Source organism: Gymnogyps californianus, chromosome 2 (genome assembly GCF_018139145.2).
Source record: "Gymnogyps californianus isolate 813 chromosome 2, ASM1813914v2, whole genome shotgun sequence".
Lineage (NCBI taxonomy): Eukaryota > Metazoa > Chordata > Aves > Accipitriformes > Cathartidae > Gymnogyps > Gymnogyps californianus.
The window spans coordinates 24214873-24240898 of record NC_059472.1 but is presented as its reverse complement, the minus strand read 5'-3'; the positions used below and the strand labels follow the sequence as shown (position 1 = coordinate 24240898).

At 37.6% G+C, this 26026-nt stretch overlaps 1 protein-coding gene across 2 annotated transcripts in view; it reads right to left on the bottom strand.

Annotated features, from left to right (window-relative positions):
• STK3 (serine/threonine kinase 3) overlaps positions 1 to 26026 on the bottom strand; it is a 143304-nt gene that overhangs the window by 53523 nt on the left and 63755 nt on the right. For both annotated transcript variants that reach the window (XM_050890853.1, XM_050890854.1), the window contains 3 exons: positions 21627 to 21764; positions 18985 to 19110; positions 6124 to 6316 (listed from right to left, as the gene is read on the bottom strand). In XM_050890853.1, the coding sequence (XP_050746810.1) occupies positions 6124 to 6316; positions 18985 to 19110; positions 21627 to 21764 (457 nt within the window). The remainder of the gene's footprint in view (positions 1 to 6123; positions 6317 to 18984; positions 19111 to 21626; positions 21765 to 26026) is intronic.

The window sequence follows — 26026 nt, the reverse complement described above, 5'->3', positions numbered from 1 at the left end:
ATGTTGGGCTGAGCCACGTATACGGTCCACCATGCTGGTCTGGCTAACTTTGGGCCAGCTTGTTGGCCAAAAACATTCTTGCCTTACTTTGTCAGGTGGAACCCATCTCTCCACAGCAGTCTCTGATCCTCAAAGAGGGTCCCATGGTCATAAAAGTTAAACCTCTATCAACAACACTAGAGGCACAACCAAGCGTTGACCCATAGGATCCATCCATTCCTCCAAGGCTTTCCCTTCACCGTCATGATCAACAACATCCTCACAACCCTAGAGCTACTCTTGGGGTCACTCTCAAGGTCTCCTCTGGCAGTATCACTGGCACATGGATGGGCAGCAGGAGACAATAGTCTAAGCACTGGACAAGCTCTGGCAGTCTTTCAATGGTGTGGGGCTGGACCCTGGGCAAGAAATAACTTTTCCTGGACAGCAAGTAAGGTCAGCAGATAAGGGCGTCCATCTCCTACAGAAGGAAGTCTCCCACTACAATTTCCTGGGAGGGGACAGGCGGTGGTGTTTTGTTTGTTTGTTTGGGGTTTTGGGTTTTTTTTTTTTTTACAATTTCCTATGGGAAGTCTCTTAAGTCTTTCTCTCGCTCCGTTATTACCAGGGCACTGGACCTCTTCCGCAGCTGCAAATCTACAGAGGAAAGCTTTCCTCCTTTTGCCAAAAGCCACAAGCTTCCACAGCCTTCCCCATCCTGGGGTTCTCCATCTGCCACTCGACCGAAGAACATTTCCAGCTGCTGCCTCGTCGGTGAAGTTAGGGGATCAGGCTCTCCTGTCTGCAGTGCTTCTGTGAAGATCCTGTCAGTATTTTTATTGCCTCAAAATATATTGCTTTGTCACTATTAGAGTAAGAAGCTGTATGGCAATCAGCTTTTAGCCTTCTTTGGACTATCACCTCTACTACAAAGGCTACAACAGCTTATACAACAACATATACTACTTATGCTTTATATTTCGTACATTCCTACCACTACTTTCTCACCACACAAGGTGGCCTACAACACAGTGGCAGCAATTCTCCTGGGAAATGGGAGACAGGAGCTTTGAATATAGTAAGGTCACAGAGAGCCTAGAATTTTGATCTCAATCTCCAGGCAAGTGCACTTAACAGTGAACTACCATGTAGAAAGTTGCCACAGCCACCTCCTTCAGCATATTTTAAGCAGAAATTGTAACTGTGTTTTATGAGTGGGCAAGTTCTGCTGCTAATACATGCCTATTAGACAGCCACCTCAGAGAATCAGAGGTCAGTCTACTTAGTTTCTGAATTGCAAGGAAGCATCAGCAGAAACTAGATCACCAGTTCCTTAGGCCAGAGCAGCTGGAAGTACACCAAAGGATGTACCTAAGAAATGTTTGACTACAGAGAGCTGTATAACAAAGTGGTTACTGAGTTTGCAGTTTTCACATCACAGTGACTTATACACCCAAGCCTTCATTCAAATTCATGCCTCATTCAGTCTTTTGTTTGTTTGTTTTATAATATACCTATTTATCAGAAATAATTGCAACTGGCATTGAAATGGAAAATCCACATATTTTTCAACCAGCTGAAGCCTTCACAGACTTTTTGAAGCACTATGAACTCAAGTTTAAAGAATTTTTAATGAGGAAAAGAGCTTCCTGCATAAAACATTGCTTTGCTTCCTGAGAATGAGACTTGTAAAACTGGTTTAATAACTTTTGTTCTATTTTTCCACCTTCTGGAGAAAAGGAAAAAATACTCAATGATACTACTATTATAAACCCATTAGTCCATTCCAGCTGAGTTATACTTTATTTCTGCTTTCAGCAAAACAAAGAAAATCCATGTTAAGCTAGCATTTTGCAACAGCTCTTGAAGCAGAATTGCCAATATGATGTTTTTCTTTGAAAAAAATTCCCATTTTTAAAAGATACTACTACTAGTGGCATAAACAAACAACTTTATTACCAAACACAGGAGAGGGCTCGAGGACTGGAATAGGCTTGGAAACACCTATCATCTCTTTCTATATATACAGGAGTAAAGCACTAGCACACCTGCATATGGCATCAAGCAAACCGTCTTAACATGGGCACAGCAAATACGCTTGAACAAAACTACATCCATGAAATACCAATGCCCAGGCCACAGCACCACTGAAACCAGCCCATAATTAAGCTTCCTTGCTGAATTTCTATAGGACCTGGGTCATAGGTTGTTATAAAACACATATCAATAGCTTTTCCTTGTCAGTTGAAAAACCAGCTGTGGGACTTTGGCCTTTCTAAGAGTTATAAAGCATCACTCCAGAGCTACCCAAGCATCCACCTCCTATCACAGAGGAGACTGACTTACAGTATGGCACAATCTCTTACACTGGATGCACTGAAATCACTAAAAAAACAAATAAAACCAACTCATGAATTCTCCTTTGAAAATGTAGGTTCTACAGTGTGGTGCATGTCCCACTGTAATCAAGGATCCTGTAATACAATAACACAAGAAAGTTTAGCGATGAAGCACTGGAACCAAACCTGTCGCTTGCCAGCTGAATGATGAAACCATCACTTGCCATTAGGCTACCTCATTTGCTGGCTTTCCTTCGTTGGTGTTACAGGTCTCCAGACAGTCACCTATGGGTGAGGAGGGAGGGGAAGGAAGCCTGCTGTAGCAAAGATTATATTCTTCTGTTTGATAAGGAAGAATGTATTTAAGAATTATACTGACTAAACCTAAAACATTTCATGTCTTATAGGGCAAAAAGTAATACAACAAAAACCTGACCACTTTTCTACATTCTGTCAAACGCCACCTCATGAGTTCACTGTCCTCTTCTTTTAATATAATCATTACCAACTATGAACTATCTAGAAGCTTCACTGAAGTCTGAAGCAACAGTTAGAAACCCAGAATAAGTTCAAATGGCAAGAAGAGGCAACTTGTTTGCCAGTCCGAAGCAGACAGCAAATATAAATTTAACAGGAAAAAAAATAGAAGCGGGAGGAGTGTTAATGAAAAGGAGAAAGGAGAACAATCAGAAGTACTCTTGGTGCACCAGAAAGCCCTAACACTAAGCCTTGCCAAAAAGCCACAAAGGGAATGCGAGGAAGCTGGTCTGAACACTGGCTTCTGAAATGAGATATGAAAAAGCTTCTACATGAAAACAAGTACAATCCAGGCAGCTGAACAAAAGTAGTACTACCTTCCATCAGTCCCACTCTTTCTTCCACTCCACATTAAACCTCCTAAAGTCAAGCTCTGTCCTCTCACCTCTCTGTATTCTGCATTTTCTTCCCTTCTTCCAGGTACATACCGCATAGTCTCTGCTCAGAGCATGCACAGGCATACTAAGCAAGAAGGCATAAACGTTGTTTATTGCTAGGCTGTATATTGTATGTTGGGGTAGGATGACAGGCCTCTTTTTGTTCCAAATCCTAATTTTATCTGGGCACAATTCCCTATTTGTGAAAAAAATATGGTTTTAGTTACTTTCTGTCATGGCTCCCAGAGGCCTCTAAGCATGGGTACTTATAAATAAAAACTTATTATTGTTTCTTATTTTGTCCTTGAGCAGGGAAACAAAAGGCAGAAGGAAACAAAACGTGAAACTAAACACAAGAGCAATTAAAAAAAAAAAAGTTTGTCACAAATATTTTGTGTCTCTAGGAAGGAAATGAAATCCCTCTTCCCTAGTTCACTAAGTTTGCTTCTCCAAGCTTCTTGCTTGCAACGTTCTATTATTCAGAAGTATCAAAGAGCACTTTCAAGCTACCTGTTGTGATTTACTATAATCAAATCACACAAACATCCAGAAAGTGCCCACCTTGCCTATAAAGGTACATTGGAAAAAGCAACCATTCTCCAAAACCTTGTGTCTTTGTCAAGCACAAAGAAGCACAAAATCTATACCTGCCTCTCAGGGAAAGCAAGGATTTGTACGTCCCTTCCTGGTGACTTTTATTTAGGACACTTGCTATTGCTTCTGTTTCAGCCAATAGCACATGAATCACAGAACCAGAGGAGGACCAGCTACAGTGGACATGATTTATATTTATTTTCAGCTGAGAGATGTGGAGGTCCCATTCTTGAGTTATTTCTAGTTTTTAATCAATGGGTGTCTAATGCAAAATACAAGAAAGTTCAGCAAGTAAGTGCTGGAACCAAACCTGTTGCCTGCCAGCTGAATGATGAAACCATCACTTGCCATCAGGCTACCTTCAGTTTGCTGGCTTTCCTTCACTGGAGTTACAGGTCTCAAGACAGCCACCTATGGGGGGGAGGGAGGGGAAGGAAGCCTGCTGTCCCAAAGATTATATATTCTTGTTTGACAAGAAGGAGGAATAGGTTTAACAATTATACTGACTAAATGCCAAGGTGTAGAAAGGTAATTCCCTTTCTAACCACAGATTGTAACTGGAATCAATTAAAAATTGAAAATAACTACATTTTAAAAATAATGTCTCCAGCAACATAGCAGACAAATAGGACACGGGTAAGAGATTGCAGTGCAAACCTAATGACACTTTTTTGATGTGTTTGGCATACTAACAGGTATTTCCTCTCACCACATATAAAAATTACACGGATAGTGTTGTGCGATTTGGTATACTACTTATATAGAACTTGCTTATTAAGCCTGAAGTGATTTGACAGGCTGCATAGAAACTGTACTAAACCCTACTTCCTAATACTTCCACTCTAAGAATTACTCTATTATCCTTTACTCCAAATTTACTTGTAATATCTTTCTCTTTTTTTTGCATCACTCATCCTTTCCTAAACTTGTTGAAATTGATGAGTTGGAGGGTTAGTACAAGTGATCTCAATTAGCCTCACAGTTTAATAGGCAAATATTCTGTTTCAGCATGAAAACAAATTAAAGCACATACTGAGTGTTTTCATGAGGTGAATCATCCTACTTAAACTAACCACTAATCAACAGGTATGTTCGCTATCTTATTGTTGAGAACACTAAAAAAAAAAAAAAGAAAAAAACCACAACAAAACAAACCACAAAAAAACCCCAAAACAAAATAAACAAACAAACAAAAAAAATCAAAACCCCTCCTTCCTTCCAATGTGCTGTACATTAAACCAGAAAGAAAACACATTCCTGCTTTGCACTTCCAAATAATCTTGTACAAATTACATCAGGCGTGTATGTGCAAACACAAATGCAACTTTATGTTTGCTATAAAATGTTCTACAGAGTTATTTATTTGGCACTGATTTCCATTCTTGAGACATTAGCTTTATATATTACCCAGCCCATCCCCCCTCAACAATTGCCTGGAGTTAACATTACATTGTGCCTCATGAAATCAGGCACCTGCAGCTTCAGTTAGATTTATCTATTGATGCTGCCCATTCAAGAAAATAATTCTATTAAATTCAGTGGGCCTCATTCTGCAGTAGTCTTCAACCAAATAATGAGCACATCAGTATGTAAGTTAACTATTTAACAAATATGTATTTATGCATATTTCAGTGTAACTTTTAATTTTATACTTTAAAACATTTGCAAATTTTTTTTTCTTTGTTACGTACTCCCTCACACGCTACTGAAGTCAATTTGGACTTTTTACTTAGGGTTCAACAATCTTTTGATCATTGCCTTAAAGCAAGCATTATCGAATTACATTCCAACAAACATTCAAATAATAACTCACTTATAAAAAAAATCTGCTAATTGATCCTGAGTTACAAGACAATTTTGCAGCAAGATGTATGCTGATTGCTGAACCCTTGGGGAGTCATGACGAGTTCCCAGTACCACTGACACTGAAGCAGCAGCTTCTCACATAATCACATCACTTCAGTTTAGCTCCAAGGAGCTGGTCCAAATGTATGTGGGACAGGAGGCAAAAAGCAAGAGACAAGCAGTAGAAGGGAGACTTCACAGAAGGCTAATTTTAGAGTCCTCCAGAGAGACTTAGCAAAGCACCAAAACCAGGCTTCTGCTTTGAATCTCCCACTATAGTCGCCTTTTTCTCCACAAACTATAGAGAGTGCTTAGAGACACAAATACCCCTGTCCCCCTGTTTTAACCACAGAACTTGACACTTAAAAGCCACTGATGATACAACGTTCTCATGCAATATGAGAAAACATATTACATTATTAAAAGAAAAGTAAAGTAAATTAACAACATACTTTTCATGGTCCCATCTTCTTCTTCATCGTCATCGCTATTTATTACCATGGTCCCCAAGTCTGATTCTAACATAGTACTGTTGTGTTCAATCATTGTCTGAGCGCCTTCACTCATTGTGCTCGTGGCCCTCATGGTACCAGCGCTCTCTGAACTGGTCTTCACCATGGTGTGAGAATCCAGCTCATCTTCATCCTATGGAGAAACATTTGCCAGAATGCAGCAGATTATTTTAAAAAAACAAAGTTAAGAAGCAATCATTCAGATGCTTATTCGTTAGTTTTACATCCTCATGTGCCCTATTTCTACTGCTAGACTTCCAGGTTTAAAACTTTAAAAGAAACTACAAAATAAAAAATGTCCCATATAAAGCAAGAATAAAAACTTTCTTCTTTCTCACAGATGTATAGTAGGGTGGATATAACAGAAACATGGCCCACACACCCACTTTGCATCAGCACCCAGTTTTGAATACCTCAGTGATTTTCATGACCCACTATACCTCCCTGGGTTCCAAAATCAGTACCACAATTTATAGAAAGTGATTTGGTTGTTTTGCAATGGACGATCAGCAAGGATTTGTGCTGATCACCCTTAACTAAGTATCATGCCCAGCATCTTACATTACGCACAGCACCCAGATGACAGACTCTTGTTCAATTTAGCTATTAAACAATCCTCCAAAATAGTTTTGGAAGTCCACCTCAGAAACAGAAAATCAACTTGGCTTACTTCAAGTATTTAGTTCTCTTCAAAAACCTCTGTCACAAGAGTGAGCAAAATAACTTGTTGATACTATGTAGAAAAATATCTGTAGAACACATACTTAACCACTAAGTGGGTGGGGGACCTAATATCACAAAGAGATACAGTAGCATTTTGAATCAGTGACAATAATGGGCCAGGAATGTGAAACAGAGAACTAACGACAATCCATTCAATGAATTACAAAAGTCATATGGAATACCAGTATTTGAAAACATTAATGGGAAATCCCACTGCTTTCCAAAGTCTGATTTAGATTATATGCACAACATCACAGCATTTCAGGAATAATGTGACAGACTATACACATTTTCTATATGAGTAAAATCTATAACCCAAGGAAAAAAAAAATAATTTAAAACATTCTCCTTGTTGATTATATAATACCCATCACTGTAAAGTCACTCTATGTCAAATTTTTAAATTTTAAATACAAATGCTATTTTCACCAGTTTTATAACTATATATACGTGCATTTCCTGTTGTGTTAAAACTTCACTTGAGTTCATTTATAAATGAACTCTATCCCTGATTAGCAAAATATTCTAGCTACACAGCTTGAAAGACTATTGTAAAACACTTTTTTTTTTTTTTAATTTGCCCATTACAAATAACATGCTTGTTGCTACATGTAACATTAAAACAAGATTTCACCCACTAACAAATTTCCCCTTTTTCCTAAATCTTTGTATTGCTTTATATAGTTTAAATTCTTAACTATGAAGAGACTTGTAAGGGTGGGCGGTGGGAGGGGGACGGACACGGGACGGGACCAGAAAAAAAAAAAACCCACGCCTCAAAACCCTACAAGGTCTGGTACTTTCTATTCCTCACCGAACTCGTTCCTTTCCTTTCCTGTTACTCCCTGGCACAGCAGACAATTTGCCTCTAGTATAGACATACATGCACGAGCCAGCTACATTGCCTGAGTGCCTGTTTCGCTAACGGTTGGTCTAAGCAGATACAGCGAACTGTAGTTAGTAGTAATATCAATACACCAGCTCCTGAAAATTATTCTGTCTCAACTAAGAGACACAAAAATAGATCTAATTTTGATTCAGAGAGTCTGGCTAACGGCATAACATACTGAAACCAGGATACAGACCTAAATCTGTGATTAAAATTTCAAAAGTCAAAAGAATCATTATTTTCTGGATCATAATTTGTAAAATTATTAAAGTTCTTCACTTGCATTCTTTCTGGGTTTTTTAGTTGCATTCTAAAACACTATATTTAGTACTGTACCCTTAAAAAAAATTATGATATTCCCAAAGATACAGATAGTTTACAGCTACAGCACTAGAGGACTGTGCTAGTAAATAAATGAGAATATTTTGGTACTGCTCCTCCTGGTGGCAACTTTGATTTTCTTTATTTCGCCCCTCCCTCCATTCTTGCTAATCCCAGTGTTTTCTACGAGTTATATTTTTCCCTTTCTAACAAGGCCACTCAGAAAGTCAAGTCCAAAAGTGTCTTTTTGCATTGCATTTTAGAAATGCCAGAACAATTAAGATACTATTTCCAAGTGCTTCTTTCAGTACTGCAATACAATGCAAAACTGACTCACAACGTACTGCTGTTTCTCCTATTAAGCACTACAAATGTGCCATCTTTAATATACAGGCAGGTAAATCTCTGAGTTTAAGGCACAGTTACATTTGATTTACAGATTTGCTTGACTAATATTAATATCCACTTGCAGTGCATATGGTCCTAAACTTACTAAAGCTGAAATCAGAAATGAAACAAACATTTTCCTGAAGCTTAAAAGTTTTATTTTAGAAGTTAGTGGAAAAAAGCGATGGCTAACAATATGAACAAGTACGAAATGGAGACCTAAGCGACCACCATTTTCGTATCTTCTGCTTCATTAAAAAAACTGGTATTTTATTTCTTCAGTCAAATCAAGTATCTGGATTTGTTCCAAAGAATAGCATTTCATTTTCCAGTCTAAGAGTGTCAAAAGCCTTTATCTTACCATTGTCTCTCGGCAAAGAGAACAGTTATCTTCTAGTACCTAGAAGACTAAGGATCACAAAAGCCTACCTCGGTACTAGCAGAATAGTTGTCCCAAAAAGGGAAGTACACGACAATTTTGATCAATAGTGTTTTCCCTAGATCAGGAATGATGTGCTGAGAGAGAGCAATATAAAACTTTTTTGGGGCCTGTGCATGCCCCAGAATAATTAATTTTGTGGGTTAAGCCAGATTGCTTCCAGAACTATCATTCCAGTATTTCTCACAAATATGAGATTTAGCTAATACGGCAGTAGACTATACTGGATCTGAAAAAGTAACTTTATAAAAATATCCAGTGGATCCAAGCTATGTAAGTGCACATTTATATGAGAGATGAAAGTGATTCCTTCATACAAATTCTGATTCATGCTTTACAGTTTGTAAATATTGATGTAGAACTTCTGATCTGTTGTTAAAAAAGGTAAACTCACTGATTAAATAAAAACAAACACAGTCTCAATTTTAACCAGGAAAAAAATATAAGGTATTAAAGCTGAAGTGTCATGTTCTCATACTGTTTATGAAAACAGATCCAAGAATCAAGCAATAAAACCAGTTAACTCTGGAATTAAACTGTCTGCTGTTCTCTTATGTACAAGTAATAAGCACCAAACTTGTATTTGACAGGGGTTTCTGATACACCACTATACAGCAACAGAAAGTGCACAAGTGAAAACCCTAACATCTCTTGAAATGCTACAGAAATGAAAATAAACCACAGAAACTCTGAACAACATTATAACACACAGCAAGTACAAGTAAAACATTGCCAATTCCCTGCAACCCTGTGGGACTAACTCTTTGGATCTCCTTATCTACCAAAATAAGTTAGAAGATTAACAAAACCAACCCTTAAAGCATGAAAATGCAATCATAGAGACTTGATTATCAGGACAGCAAATTCAAAAAGACTTCAACAGAAACAACACGCAAGACTTCACAATGTGTTTGTAACATAAAAGATCTCATCATCACACGAGAAGTTTCCTCAGAAAAGATGGCCTTGCGCACATCATACCTGAGTCTACACCACGATAGAAGCGAATGAGCCAAGGTGATAATGCTTAATGGATTTTTCTGTTGCATTTTTAACATTCATAGGACAAAAAGGGATGACGACTGATGAATAAAAAAACAAACAAGACAAGCAAATATGGCAGCTTGCCTTTAACATCTCTTTAACTATGGTTTGGGCATGTAAAAAGAACACTAGAGGGCACCAAAGACAGCTAACTAGGCTGCAATACATTAAAGGAAGATTTACATGCTGGCAAAATTTAGTATCCCGTAAAATAATTTCATTTACTATTAACACCTCATCATCACCTTTGAAAAACGTGGCTGTAGTCACAGCTATCTTTTTGTAAAAGCACTGTAGTAGCTACATAAACACATAATATAGTTTGGTCAAGAACAAGGATTTTGTAAAAGTTCCTAACGTGTACAAAGCCCAACTACAACCCCAGTATATGCTTAATACTGAGCACACATTTAAGCTTAGACCCATCAGCAAAACAGGTAAAGACTTAACTTTCAGCACACACTCAAATCCCATCAAATTCAATAGACATATGTCACGAAACAGCGTTTAAGCTTGTTTGCTACCTCCTTCTAATTGATATACCTAGTAACAACGACTTGCTGCGCACAATTACCTCCCTATGTTTACTCTTCGTATAATCAGTTTCTGGCTCTAAATTGCTGTGGATTTTAACAATATGCTCTTAAATAGCTGTTTATGCCCCTTGGGTAGCTATATTTCACTCGACAAAGTCATCTTTACATATTTCTAACTTCAGGCCACTTAAAGGACTGCAATCAAACTTAATTAGCACATATGTCAAGTGTTCTTTGGCTTAAAGGAAAAATGCTATGAAAACAGAACGTTTTAACACTGTCATGCAAAGTTACATATATATATATAGATACATAGATATATCAAATGCATACAAACACATGAAAGATGCATGAGAGTAAATACAAAAACCTTCAGAAAAATACAGTCTAGTATATCAGATTTAAAATATGGAATAACTCAAATGATTCACTAGTTCCTTTAAAATAACTATATAAATATTCTAAAAATATCAAGGAATAATTATAGCAATTATTTCTTAAGGTCTCAAAAGACAGATGCCAACTTTTCATAATTAATATATGATTAACCAAAGAAACTTTTGTATGAATGAATAAATAAGCCTACATATAGGAACAATTGATTATTGATGGCTGGCTAAGTTGTTGATAGTTGTCAACCACTAAGTGTCTAAGAAAAACAAAAATGGATTACTGAAGTAGTAATTCCTTGTTTGAATATTCTAAAATAATTAAGCATTCCTCACATAATAGAGATATTAAAATGTAAAAGAAAAACATACAGGAAGAGCTGCTTGTTAGCTCATTCCTTTAAAGATCCACAGAAATAAATATTTAGACATGTTTCCTGCGAGCTGCCAGGCAACGAGGTACTTTACATTCCCATAATACAGCTGCCCAGCCTCAGCATCCAATTCACATCACACTTCAAAAAAAGCATGAGAGAAGAGATTGGTCATGTTTAGTAATGCCTAAACTAACATTTAAACTTTGATATTGGGATTAACCTTCTGTAGAATACACCACTTGCAATTTTTGGTTAATTAAAAAAATCTGTACAATTACCTCAGCACCTATCAAAACATGTCAGTTTGTCAGAAGGCATTCTCATCACATGAGCAGCTCTCGTAACAGGCATAAAATCAATTCAGAGCGCACTATTTGTAATGATATTGTATCTCTCTGGAAGGATACAGACATGAAGACTGTATTCAGCTTGGCCATTTATTTACAGATGTATAATACGAAGTTTTGAACAGCAAAAAATATTTACATTACAACAGACAGCTTCCCATACTATAAAATGTTCACAGACAGTGGTAAAAATGAAAAATAAGAATCAGTTTTAGGGATGTGACTCTTCCTCATTTGAAGGAAAACAACCTGAATCGATCCTGAAAATTAAGCACATAACTGTGAAATCTTTGCATCTGATTAATTCTCCAAAACCACCCACTCCTCTCCATTCTGCTTCCAGTTATGTAAGTCACTTATAACATGAGTGCCCATTACAATACATATACGGCTTTAAGAGGGAATTAAAGCTATAAAAACTTATTCAAATGTAAGTGTTAGGGTTAAATCCGGTTTCCTAGCAAAAGGAACATCATAGTTGGAACATTCTGCACCTTTCTTCGTGATGGGTCCCAAAACACGTACCAGTGAGTAATGAGCACAACTGCTCACGCTTTACATAGGAAATTCTTGGTGGTTTAGATCAATAAGTTCAAGCCCCCGACAGGTTAACTGAAACCATTCTTTTTCAATAGTATATGGACTCAATTCATTGCCCATGAGAAATCTTTAACATTGATAGACTCTACTTAACACTAACATCAATATTTGTTCTTGCTTTGAGGTGTTATTAAATATGCATTTCCCCAGGTTTGAGTCTGCCTTTGCACTTCTACAGTGAGGACGTCACAGCGATATCATTGGGAAAAATCCACTTTTAAGGTGTTATTTTCTAAAATTTATGTGCTAGGTGGCTACTACTTTCCAACTGAACAGTGACTCCAATTCCATATACAGTCTGAAAACATTTATAGATATTAAAATATGAAGAAATATACTCATGACTTACTGTCACTACTACTACACAAGGTAACATGGGGACTGTCATTATCTCTTTCCAGAACTGCTGCCATCATTGCATGTTAGCTTATCAAAACCTGTATTATCATTTGAACTGCATGTTCGTGTAGTCATGCAAACTACACACAAGCAGCCCTGTATTTCTTCAGGGTTCTGTGAAAACTGGTACATAAGAAGGAGGAATGTGCAATGGTTACTTATCTTTATACTTGAACGCTGGACTGCTTACTTCATCCACTACAGTATACCAAACTGGCACTCGTATTATCTCTTTTCCCTTTCCAGAAGGGAAAGAACAAACACTCAGAAGTGTAAAAAGAATTGGTTTATTGTTTTTCTGGCAGTTTGCCAAACAAGTTCCAAATTAAATTAAAGACATAATCTTTGAGCTTATTTTGAAATTAAGTATTATTTCAAATTGAAGTGGGGGCTTTGGGGGGATTTGTTGTTTGTTTGGGTTTTTTTTAAATGACAAACACAAATATTCCAATGCTTTCATTTTATTCTTCTGGGTTTTATCCTGGTTTCCTTTAATAACTTGTGGGTCCATGGATCAATCTCTGCCTAGTACGCTTTAAAAACAAAAATCTGTGCTGTCCGGACTTTCACTTAATTCAGGCCTCAATCACACTTACATGTTACTGAGGAGTCTTCCAGCATGCAGTACATGAATAACATGCATTCAGGAAACATGGTACAGAAAACTTCTCTGACTAAACAAAAAATTGTAACAGTTTGCCCTGCTGTTTCCTAGTTTGGCTGGTTTTGTGCTTTTAACTGATCAGAACCTTTAGTGACTGCAACTGGACAAGATGCTAGTGTCATCTCTCAAATGAATCTGGAATTTCTTACAACGATGTACTACATTGAAATTCAGTTGCAAGACATGGGAAGTCTGTATTACAACCAAACAATTATTAAAACCAGTTAGGAACAAGATTAGTTCTGCATTGTGACAACACAAAAGCTATTCATAGGTCACTACCAAACATGGAGTTTTGACAAACTGTATTTGTCAACAAGGAAATCCCTTCTCCTCACCTTACCATCAGTATTCTTCATTTAATCCACTTGTACCCTCACTTTTTCTATTAAAGCTAAGTATTTCCAAACTTTTTTCACTCAACACTTACCAAGCAATACAAAATTATTAAAGGCATATATTTACTGATAGCAAAAGTCATACTTACTACCAAATGTCACATTAACAGTTTTAACAAAAGTAAAAATTTCATCCTAATTACAAACCTTATCATAGATTATTTTTTAGAATCATAAAACCATATGAAAACTTAGGGAATTAAAACATCTTAACAGCATAAAAGAACATAAACAAAAATCCTTTTGAAAACAGGAAAAAAAAAATCCCTTTTTACTTAATCTTTTTATAACAGCAAACTTTTTCAAAAGTTTAACTATTCAATATAAACCTTACAGCAAAAATACCTGGACATCCTCTTGTCCATTACAAGATATTTTTGCAGTAGTAAATACATGGTGGCTTATAGTCTTCCTTCGATAAAGCTAATGGAGCTAAAGGGAAAAAAGGCACAAAACCTCTCCAGAATAATCTCCAGGAGTAATGAAATTTATCTATCCATGATCAGGATAAAAAATATGAAATTATTACACTGAGAAGCACCACTTCCCACTTTGCCAGCAGCACCAGCTATTACTTCCCTTTTATTTGCTCCACTTAAAAGTGGCATATCTTCTTATCTTTCTCTACATTTGAAACTTCCCCCAAGCTCAGAGAGATCTATTCCTTCCCCCTACTGAAGTTTACAAGAATGACACAAACTATTTTTAAAAAATATCCATCTTCTCTGCCGCGAGCAAAGCTGGCCATTGCTGGAGAACTACAGTTAAACTCTCAATCACCTTACCATGGTATTGCAAACACATCCTCTGAATTACTGTCACTTCAAAACGCACACATAAGTCTGTAGCAAATATAAAACAGTCTGACTTACCTTAGCCCACAATGAATTTGACTACAGACTATTTGTGTAGCCTAGTCTACTACTGGACCTCTCGCACAGCAAACAAAACAGACATAAGATTGTAAGGATTAACCTTTCTGTGTTTTCCCCAGAGAAAATCAGTTAGAATAACCGGTTAAGCAGAGTTAGAATGTGTAGTTCAAGCAGATACCACCCCTTAGCAATATGCAGTAACCACCCACTTGAACTCTTAAACTTGTAGTCTTATGCTCTAAAATATTAAGGAATAGTTTGCATTAATCTCTTTTGTGCTTTGTATTCAGCCTACCTTCAGTGTCACTTTAAGTCCATCCTTCACAAAGTTTACTTTATATTAAAATAGACCCATAGAGGCAGCCAGCTTATCTTGCTGAGGAAGCAAACCACTTAGCTCAAAAATGCAACCGCAAGGGCTTATGTAATTATGTCCAAATGCAATATATTATGCACTCAATATCCAGTATCCATCTCTCTTAACATCCCCTGCAAACATCATTTGGCATTATTTATTAGTTTTATTTAATCAATTACAGCCTGTAAGTCAGCATCACCATAGAAAACTAAAAAGGATGACAAAACTATTTCTAAAAGAACTTCAGTAAGTAACTCCAAGGATACTATACAGCATAATGTGCATGTTCAATTTTTTTTTTTTTAATAGTTCTTAAGTCTTTTACAAGTACAGCAGTACAAAGTGCTTGCCCTAACAAACATACCCTTCTTTTCAAAATGTCCATATTGCTAAAGTTTTTATCCAGACTTTCTCATCCTTCTTGCCTATGTGTCATCTTAAAGTCTCAACTAGCAATCCCTCCACTCGAGGTAATACAACTGCAAAGGTTCATTTTCCAACTTCTCCCCTTCTGTCTTTCATTACGCTGAAGTCATGCTCTTCTTTTTATTTTTCTACTACCTTTCTTTTCTGAGCCAACTAGTCTCATTCACAAGCCCCCTTTCATGGCCTTCTCTTATTCTATCACTTCATTCTGTACTGAGAAGTCAGCTCTGCCTCAAATTGGCCTCCTCCATTACTCACCTGTTAAGTTTTCAAACCCCTTTATTCTTTTCTCAGGTATCCTGCTACTACTGGCCAGGCTGCCTCTAGCCCTCTGTAAGACTGTCATTATTGTCCTTTAAAACTCCTCTACATTATGATCCTGAAAAAAAAATTGAGCAAGGTATGCTAATGCCAAGCTTCCCATGCTGACTAATGTTATATCTCCTCTGCCTGTGCCTCTCTGTCATCTACTCTGAACTTCTGCCTTCTATTTAAGAGCAATTTCTTCAAGCGGAGGCTGACTTCTGGTTCTGGGTTTGCTGATGCTCATGCGCTGGTGTACGATTACAGCTCCTAAAATTCTGTTAGTGTAAGTAAAAAATCGCAGACGTAGCATTTCCATAGACTACAACTGCTTTTATTTTTAAGAGCAATGCAACTTTGCAGCAAATGGTGTCCCAGGCTGCATTAGGAGGAGTGTTGCCAGCAGGTGGAGGGAGGAGATCCTTCCCCTCTGCTCAGCACTAGTGAGGCCACACCTGGAGTGCTGGGTCCACTTCTGGGCTCCCCAGTACAAGGGTGACATGGGCATACCAGAGAGAGTCCAACAAAGGGCCATAAAGATGATTAAGGGACTGGAGCATCTCTCCTATGAGGAGACACTGAGAGAGCTGGGACTGTTCAGCCTGGAGAAGAGAAGGCTCAAAGGGGATCTTGTCAATGTGTACAAATATCTGAAGGAAAGGTGCAAAGGGGATGGAGCCAGGCCCTTTTCAGCAGTGCCCAGTGACAGGACCAGAGGCAATGGACACACACTGAAACACAGGAGGTTCCCTCTGAACATCACGAAACACTTTTTTACTGTGAGGGTGACTGAGCATTGGCACAAGCTGCCCAGGGAGGTTGTGGAGTTTCCCTCCTTGGAGACATTCAAAAGCTGTCTGGACATGGTCCTAGGCAACTGGCTCTAGGTGTCCCTGTGTCCTGGTTTCAGCTAGGACAGAGTTAATTTTCTTCCTAATAGCTGGTATAGTGCTGTGTTTTGGATTTAGTAGGAAAAGAATGTTGATAACACACTGATGGTTTTAGTTGTTGCTAAGTAGTGTTTATACTAAGTCAAGGATTTTTCAGCTTCTCGTGCCCAGCCAGCAAGAAGGCTGGAGGGGCACAAGAAGCTGGGAGGGGACACCATCAGGACAGCTGACCCAAACTGGCCAAAGAGCTATTCCATACCATATGACATCATGCCCAGTATATAAACTGGGGGGAGTTAACTGGGAGGGGGGATCGCGGCTCAGGAACTAACTGGGCATCGGTCAACGAGTGGTGAGCAATTGCATTGTGCACCACTTACTTTGTATAGTTTAATTCTTTTAGTATTGCTATTGTCATATTATTATTATCATTATCATTGTTTTTCATTCCTTTCTGTCCTATTAAACTGTCTTTATCTCAACTCACGAGTTTTTTTTTTTCCTGATTCTCTCCCCCATCCCAGGGGTGGGGGGCAGTGAGCGAGCGGCTGCATGGTGCTTAGCTGCCGGCTGGGGTTAAACCACGACACCCTGCTTGAGCAGGGGAGTTAGACCAGATGACCTCCAGAGGTCCCTGCCAACCTCAACCATTCTGTGATTCTGCTCTCTCAGCCCTACTAATCAAAGATACTTCTGTTATTTTCAGATTTGAGGCACCTATCTTTTACACTTAGTGACTGTCTTTTTAATTCATAACCTGTTCCCTGACTGCACCACAAAAGTACATGGCAAAATTCCCATCTACTGCAATGGTAACACAAATAACAGATTCCTGCCCCAATCCTGGATTTGAGGTTCCTTTATACTAAACACTGAATAATCCGGGGGGGGGGGGGGCTGGGAGGGAAGTGTAGTGTTACATTCTGACTTTTGTACCCATGCAAGAAGCACGAGGAGTTGCTAAATGCTTCTTCAGTTGAGGTGGACCAAACTTGTGTTGTACCCTTCCACCCAGTAGTGGGAGAGGGAAGGTGTGTACACCACATATTGAGCTGGCATGGATTGTTTCGTCCATGCCCGGCAATCTGATTCCCCATCTGAACCTCAGACTAAGCAATTAGATGTCATACTTAATTTTGGGTTAATGCAAAAGACATCAACAACGCCCAAGTGTTTGAGGTCTACAGTTCAGAAGGCAATAGGAGGGAGGAAAGCATACTAATAAAGACATCAGGGTTTTATGTTGGTAATAAATCAGTCTCTTCAGAGATCTTGATATATTCAATATAACAAGTCACAAACATCAACTCTGCATGTCAAGTCACACATCTCCACATAGGCAACATTTCTTAATGTAAAAAAAATAATCCTAACCTCCCCTGCCTGTTTTATTACTAAGCAAATACAATCCAGAGTAAACCATCTTTATAAACACAAGCTATCAGTACTCTTAGAACATACTCTTAGAACAGAAAAACATCCAGCGAACAAAAGACCATACTGTCTGTTGGGATACAAAACACTCCACAGAATCTGCTTGAAAAGTATTCCTATATATAGATCATCACCTAACACTCCGTAACACATAACAAGGATTCTACAATTTGGGATAGGGCAGACTGCATTACTGCACTGCTCTTTTCTGTTTGCTCAAAGCTGTAAGACTTCTACTAACATTCCAGTCTCCATCTTCTCTGTGTGTTATTCCTGAATGACCTTAGTTCTCTTTGTATGTGTGGCAATACACTTCTTTGAAGCACATACTGCTGCATTGCACAAGACTGCCCTAAAACAAATCATGTAGGGAGAGTAATAATGCCAGGAACGCTGACTTATTCCTAACATTGCTCAACAATTCTAAATGCAACCTATTTATCAAACAACCTGCTTCTCTCCTCAAACATATGCTGACAACCTCATCTGAAGAATGAAATGCTGTCACTATTTTCACTTTATAGGCGCACATTGATTCAAACCATATTGTAATCACTACTCACTGTGCGTCATAACTAACTATTCTGTGTATTAGCCTTTAAAAAAAAGAAAAAAAAAAAGGGGCAAGCTAAGTGCCTGAACTGAAAATTAAACCACTTGTCTAGAAGCCCATATGTGAAAGTGAAACCTTAACAGTTTTGGGTTTGGTTTTTTTTTTTATGTTAGTCTGAACAGCTGAAGTTGACATGGTTTCTCTTTCCACCTCCTAGAAAAACTTTTTACTAGGACATTTCATGGAATAGTGCTGAAAGCTGGCTCGTACGGCATTACTCACAGCAGCATTACTCATCATAAATAAGAGTGGAATACTCAGCCCTCATAGGCTAAAAACCAGGCAGAAACCTGGTAAAGAAAAGCATTTGAACACAAGTACAGGACATAGGGGAAAAACAGCAACTTATCTATAAAGTACAGATAGTTATAGGAAAGAAAGGTACACACTGAATTTTCTTCCTCCTCTTCTAGTTCTCTCTGCTGTTCCTCATGTCGCTTTGCCTTTATCTCCATAGCTTCAGTGATCAGGTCCCTTAAAATTGAAACTGGCTTGGCATTCTTAATAAATGTATGCTGGGAGGGGGGAAAAAAAATCATTAAACTATATAACATCATTACAATAGTTACACTTCAGATGTAATTACAAGTACTATTCAACACCACAGATTTCAGTGATAAATAGTATTTTACATTGCACAATAACTAAAATCTACACTAACACAACATACAGTATCTTTTAGCTGCTTCATAACTAAAATTTTACTTTAACTATTTTTAATAACAGCAAGCCTTGGGAAATGTAATCATATAACAACTGTTTTATAGTTAAGGATATAATTTTCCAAAGGAAACGTGCAGTAAGTAGTAAATAAATAGAGTGGTGATTGTCTGACATAGAAAAACAAACTTTTTCAGATATTCAGTTACAGAATTTAATTAATCTTAACAAACTGACAGCATAAATTAGTGGCTGTAAGCAGAGCAACTATGGCTGCCTACTTCAACAAACCTGTACTTTATATGTCATAAAACACTTCTTGATCTACAATGCTGAAATGTGGAACAAGCAAAAAATACCTTACTTTTAGCAGGAAGATTAATTTTTAATTCAAGGCCATTTAAAACATCACTTCTTCCTTTAAGACAACATGTGCATGATACCATTTCCATTAATATTGCTGTCTAGTAAACACCTGCTGTTAGAAAAATTCTGATTTTTGCATCATTACATGCAAATACAATTTAAGCAAAATGTAACTCTAAGCACCTCAGAAATGTATTATTAAATATTAGAAAATTGTTCCACGAAGAACAGAGTTGATGAAGCCTAGTGTCCTACACCTATTCCCTGTCTTCTCCCTTGATATATTAATCCAATTACTCTCCTTTTTCCTCCATGATCTTTCCCCACAAGCAGTACTTTCATTCCCACTCACCCCCCACCCCCCCCCAGCACCTCCAGCTCCATCACACATGCTCCAAATTCCAGCTGGGGGAAAGGGCAACACATACTTGTGCTGGACACAGTGTTTGGTTTTCTGGCCAGTAAGCATGTGGAAAGAGGAACACTGAAGCTTTTTTTTTCCCCCCACCCTTTTTTTCTACTTACTTGCACACATTAATGCAAGTCTCTTCTATCCAGCTGCTGGTATTCAGCTAACCATACAAACTTCAAATCCTTAAGGTCTCAAGTACTGATTCATACATGATACAAAAATCTATAACTTTCAATTTTTACTCTCCTTGCAGTCTACATTTTGGTGTTCTCACAGTGTGGAAAATAAAATATTCATAACATGACTTATGAATTTGATCTATTACTGGAAACTACTTTGCAAAATTTTTTATGTTCTTGTAGTGGAGTTTACTGGAATTTAAATTTTAAAAGAGGCTATTGCTAGCTAGAGACAGAATAAATCTAGCATGAATGTCTTACAGATGAAAATTCAGAAGATCAGATACTTATGTAGACTGATGAACAAAGAAAATTAAGAATAATATTTACCAATAGCAGTGAAAAACATATAAGAACACTAAATTATCCAAAAGTTTAATGAATTAGGAATCAGGAAAGTAAAAGGAGCAAAGGATGTAGCAAAATTTTTCACTTCTGTCTCATTATCAAAGCAAGCTTATTTACAGTAAATTTTAGGTTCCATGATGATTGAAATGGAATCTATTATAATTTTGCTAGAAATGATAATTCTTTATTTTTTTCCCCTCTTTCACTACCTTTGTTCTTTGTTTTTCCTTAGTTACTTGTATGCTTATGACAGCCCCGAAGGCAGTGGATAACACAAATACAGGGCCAAACGAGAAAACTTTCTTCGCGTTTTCTCTCTTCCCCATGCACTAAAATGTGTGGCCCCTGTAAAATTATGTCCATTTCACAAAGACTAAGTCTTTCTTGATAGATCAGTCCCTCCTGTTGATTTTTGCAGTTCTTTGAAATTTCTCTGCTTTATTTCTGTCTCAGTACCAAAAAGATGCAAGTGTTAAATTTCTGCAGCTACTAGCAGCTCAGGTCAGCGAGCCGGCGAAAGCCTGGCACACCCTGCCCTGGCTCCATAGGTCCACACTGCCAACTGTGGCTCAAGTTTAAAAGTGCCGACTTGGTATAACTCAGCCCAAGAACAAACTCGTTACACTGTCCATCTGCATTAGACCCTTCTAGGACACAGAGCAACCTGTCTGCTTAATTTGACATGCCCAGAAGGAAAGATTGAATATACTCCATGGGTGGTCCATGCTGAGGGATAACCTGGGCTCAGTTCCTTTACTTAACACTTGCCTAAATCCTGAGATCTACTGAGGGCCTTTAACCACAAAGCAAGGATCCAATTTTAATAGCAAGAACTAGCCCTAAACTATATAAAGAGCAATTAATTTTTAGAAGCGGCAAAGGAGAAATAAAATGGGTGTACAGATACAGGAGCTGACAAAGAAAAGACCACAAAGTGAAAAAGAAATAAGGCATGATAATAGTTAAAATGAGATTTGCCCTTAGAAATCTTCACAACAGTTCTAGTTTGAAACTAGAGGAAAAAAAGCCATAAACCTTGCTTTTCCTCAGTAACTTAAATACTGACCTGTAGCAGCTGTGTTGCCGTAGCTCTTTGTTCAGGATTTTTCACTAAGCATTTCTTCACAAAATCTGTGAATTCATCAGACCAGAGCTCTGGCTTCCGGAAGGTTGGAGGGGGATTTGTAGGAATCATAAAAATAGCCTAGATAAAAATCAAACAACAATAGCAAGTTTAAAAAAAACACATCATCACAGCACTGAAGCCAAGTAAACAAATTGCTTTATCCACCTTTCTTATCAGGCTAGGAATCTGGAAGACAAATTTTAAGTAAGCTAGGATTTCCACTTAGATCGAGATTCAGGAAGTAAATCCATCTGCTACTAATGTAGCTACTTCCCATTAGATTTTTCTCTATTTAAACTGCACCCCATTGAGCACATCACTCGTTATTTTATCTATTGCTGTTTATCAATCTCGAGAGATGATTTTGTTCTTTCACAAATTCTTAGCAGAAATGACAGCACGGCTTGTTTAAACAGACACATATAAAGTTGCTGTGAAAAGCCAAGTTCACCTTCTCCTCTCTTAACTGCATTTAGTTTTATGGGAGAATTGCTTAGGAAATTAGGTAGGATTACGATTTCCTTTTGCATTCATAATTCTTCAGACGGAGTTTTAAAATTTGCCTTTCCTAATAAGATTTAGAAATGGATGCTAAAAGACCTAAGACTACACTAAAAGATGACAAAAATAAAATAATCAAGTAACTTGTCTACTAGCAGTGAGAATTTACTTGAAATTGAAAAGGCAGCATTTTACCTATATAACAGAAATTTCACACTGTCAAGAACCATATGCAGACAGATTTTTCAACTAGGAAAAAAGATTCATGCTATATTAAAAAAAATGTTTGTCCTACTTAAGATTATATATATTGTGCCATTTTCTTTATGATTTTTTTCCACGTTTTCCTCTACTTATAGATTTACACTTGTAGAGAAAAAAAAAGCAGTACAATTCTGAGAGACTACTGTAAAATAATGGGAAATTTTGAACTTCTGTATGTAATATCTCAAATGCATTCAGTATCATTGCTTAAGATTCACACATGACAGCAACACACTATTCAGAGTTAGGTCTCTTGACAGAAATAATAAGCTATTATTTTCTTCTAAAACCAGGTTCAATTCAACCACATTTTCCAAAGTGAAAGGGAGTAAAAGTCCCTTCATTTGTTCTTCTACAAGCATAGGCAGAAATACGTACTCAGAAAAGGGGAAAAAAATTAAATGAGAGATTATGCACACTTAACATAGCAGAGGCACCAGAAGCTTCAGGCTGTGTTTGAAACATGGGGAGAAGGGAGAGGGAACTTCCTGAGATTTTATCCATAACTCCTTAAGAAGTCTGACTGGCCTTGAAAGTTGGTTTAACTTGTTCACACCCTCATTCTAAAATTCTTCTCATACGCTGAAGAAAAGTGGAACCCATTCAAAATGATGCAAAAACTGTTTACTATAATTTTAATGAAAAATTTTCAGTACTGAATACTTTGCTTTAATTCAAATACTTAAACATTTACAAAACTCATTTCATTATCTGCCTAATACAAGAATAACAAGAAAAGACCTGGGCATTTTGTTTAATAAAGATGTATGCTACAACAGCTTTATATTTTCAGCAGGCAGCCATGCCAAACTAATATATGAACTCAGATAGGAAACGTGGCACTCTATTACCCTGTAATTGGCCTTACCTACTTCACTTGTGATACAAGATTGTCAGTACAAGTGAAGTGCTTCTGGTATAAAGCAGTGGCTAACAAATTCAGCTGTTTCTGTCCTTGAAAGTAATGATCTCTTCTGAACTTTGAACTGATGACTTTTGATCCTATCTTTAGCTACTCTTAACAGCTAGCTCTGCAGTAGCTATTGAAAACACACAGCTGTAACAGAAGACTAGTAACTTCTGTTTATGTGGTGTCAAAACGTGTATCTCCTGTTTGATAATAAACATTGACCGGTCTCACCACAGGTAAGCAAAGCTTAGTTTCAGAGTCCTACTCAGCTCCAATGTCCTGGGAAAACTATTTGCCTTTGCCAATTATTTTCATCAACTACACAGCAGTTAAGAACGACAGCAAAGAAGTGACTTCTTTATGATTCACAAAGGACAATGAGAAGAAAGAGGGAATTCATGAATCATTCTTTTATGGCAGGCAATAAAAGTCACAAAAGGAGATATTCAAGAGCTAGAGTTAGGGTCCTAAATCCACATTTATGCTTTGTATGTTTGTTGAAAATACCTACTTCAGAAACATGTATATTTATTTAATGCTTAAACTGTAGGCTTTTTTAAATCTTGATGTGTGACATGAGCTGTGTTAGCTGAAAAAAAAAAATTTAGATGCATTTTTGTTATACAAGAAAACATACAGTAACTACTTATTCCAAATGTTTAGTCCAACTTGTTAATTATGCCATGCACTTGCTAGCGTGTACCTCTCCCCACAGCTCTCAGCACTCCGTTTCGTTAACTAGCCTGAAATGCTGGTTTTCAATTCCATCTTCCCCCTCTACTTCCTCATTTTGGCTTGCTTATTTCTCTGCATAAAAGTTAAGCTCCCTCTCTCTTTCAAAATAGTCTATGATTTAGCTTCCAACTACTTCTGTTTCCTTCCAAGAAGCTTGCAAAGCAATCACTGGAGAATTATAAAGTTAGCCCCAAATCTGCAGGAATAAAAACAAAACGCTTATCTGACAAGAACTTATTCCTCATTTTTGCTTCCATTTCTTGTCAAATACATCTTTTCTACCCTAAAAGAACTCTGTCCTATTTTAAAACAAAACTAAACTGTTTCAGTCACTCTGTTCCATGGGTGCCGAGGGAAGCAGGAAACCTAAGAGACTTGGTTTTTTCATGCTTCTTTCATCTTACCCTGTATTTCTCCAGTCCCTGTGTTCTCCCAAACTATTACTTGTAGCAATTTTTTGCCTCCACTCCACTTGTAATTTTCTCTAGACATTTCCCACAGCTATTGGTATTAGTTCAGCTCTCACAGTAGGGCTGACAGCAATGCTCATACAGCCAGCGTTAGGCAACTGTTGCTTAAAAGAAAAACCAAATATAAGCTACCATCCACCCAATTACATGGGCTGAACTGGCAGTAGCAACTGCAGGAAACATTAAGAGGCAATTGTTCAACAGAGAGGGTAGGCTCTGACATACTACGAAAGAGCTGGGGCTAATTCTTCTCCCTCTCCCACCTTCAACATCACCTTCCACATTTCCTGACATATCTGAGACAGACTAGCAAGTCCTACTCAAGTAACACATCAAATATACAGCCAAGGTGTTAGACTGTATGACTCAGTCTTCAGCTTTAACCATTCAATCATTCTTTTAAAAAAAAAAAAAAAAATCTCTAAGCTGCAAAATGTCAGAACTCAGGCCTGAGGGACCATGGCAACTTAATCAGTGTTTGTCTTCACCTGTCTGTAATAGAGTCCATTCCAAATTTGTCCTGAACTGGCCCTTCCACCTCTCAACCTTGAGCCCAACTCTACTTTGAATCATCTTTCATACACTGCTCTGAGGCAAGTCCTACACCCTGCAGTGAAACCAGAATCCAGGGCAGATTACAGTATACACGTGACAAAAGATGGGGGGAAGATATATCATCCAGGGCAACTTTCAGTGGCCACTTCTGAATTGGGCACTAGACAATCTAACACAGTTTCTACCATAACTGTTGCCTGGAAGCACTTACCTGCCCAATAACCAGCAGGTACGGTTAAGGTGAATACTGGACTGAGGACCAGGTCTTAAATGAGAGCAGAACTGCGCAAGTCAGCACATGATTTTCTTTTTATTATTCTTAAAGGGTCTAGCATTTTAAATGAAGTCCAGGCTGAAAACATTTTTTTTTGTGAAGGTTCTTTTATGGACAATTTTATTGGCGTGAAAATGTAATTATGGTGATGATGATGAATTAGGAAATGCCAAAAGAAAAATGAGACTCTCATATACCGTATTTGGAATTTCCTAATCAGAAAATCCTTGCAGCTCATTCTTCCTGCCAGTCAGAGTAATACGTCTGTATTTCACACAGCCCACGAACACATTAAATGATCAACAGTAATTTGGTAGAGGTACTATGTCTTTTGGGTTGTAGCTCCTTGAATTGTATCTCTGTTGCTTAGTTAAAACAAATGACTTGTAATAAATACCAGGAAATTGAAAGTATAACTTTTACTGTCATTATTTGCCCAGTATCATGAATGCTACTGAAGGAGACAGCAAAGATTTTTACATTGTGGTGATTTTATAATTTTCATGCTGTGAAGCTCTGTTGCTAGAACCTACAGAGAGAAACTTTTTTATAGAGAGGGCAAGGATACAAGACATCCACAGGCAGTTTGTGACTCCGTAGGTTTTGGCACCACAATTACACTACTTAGTTT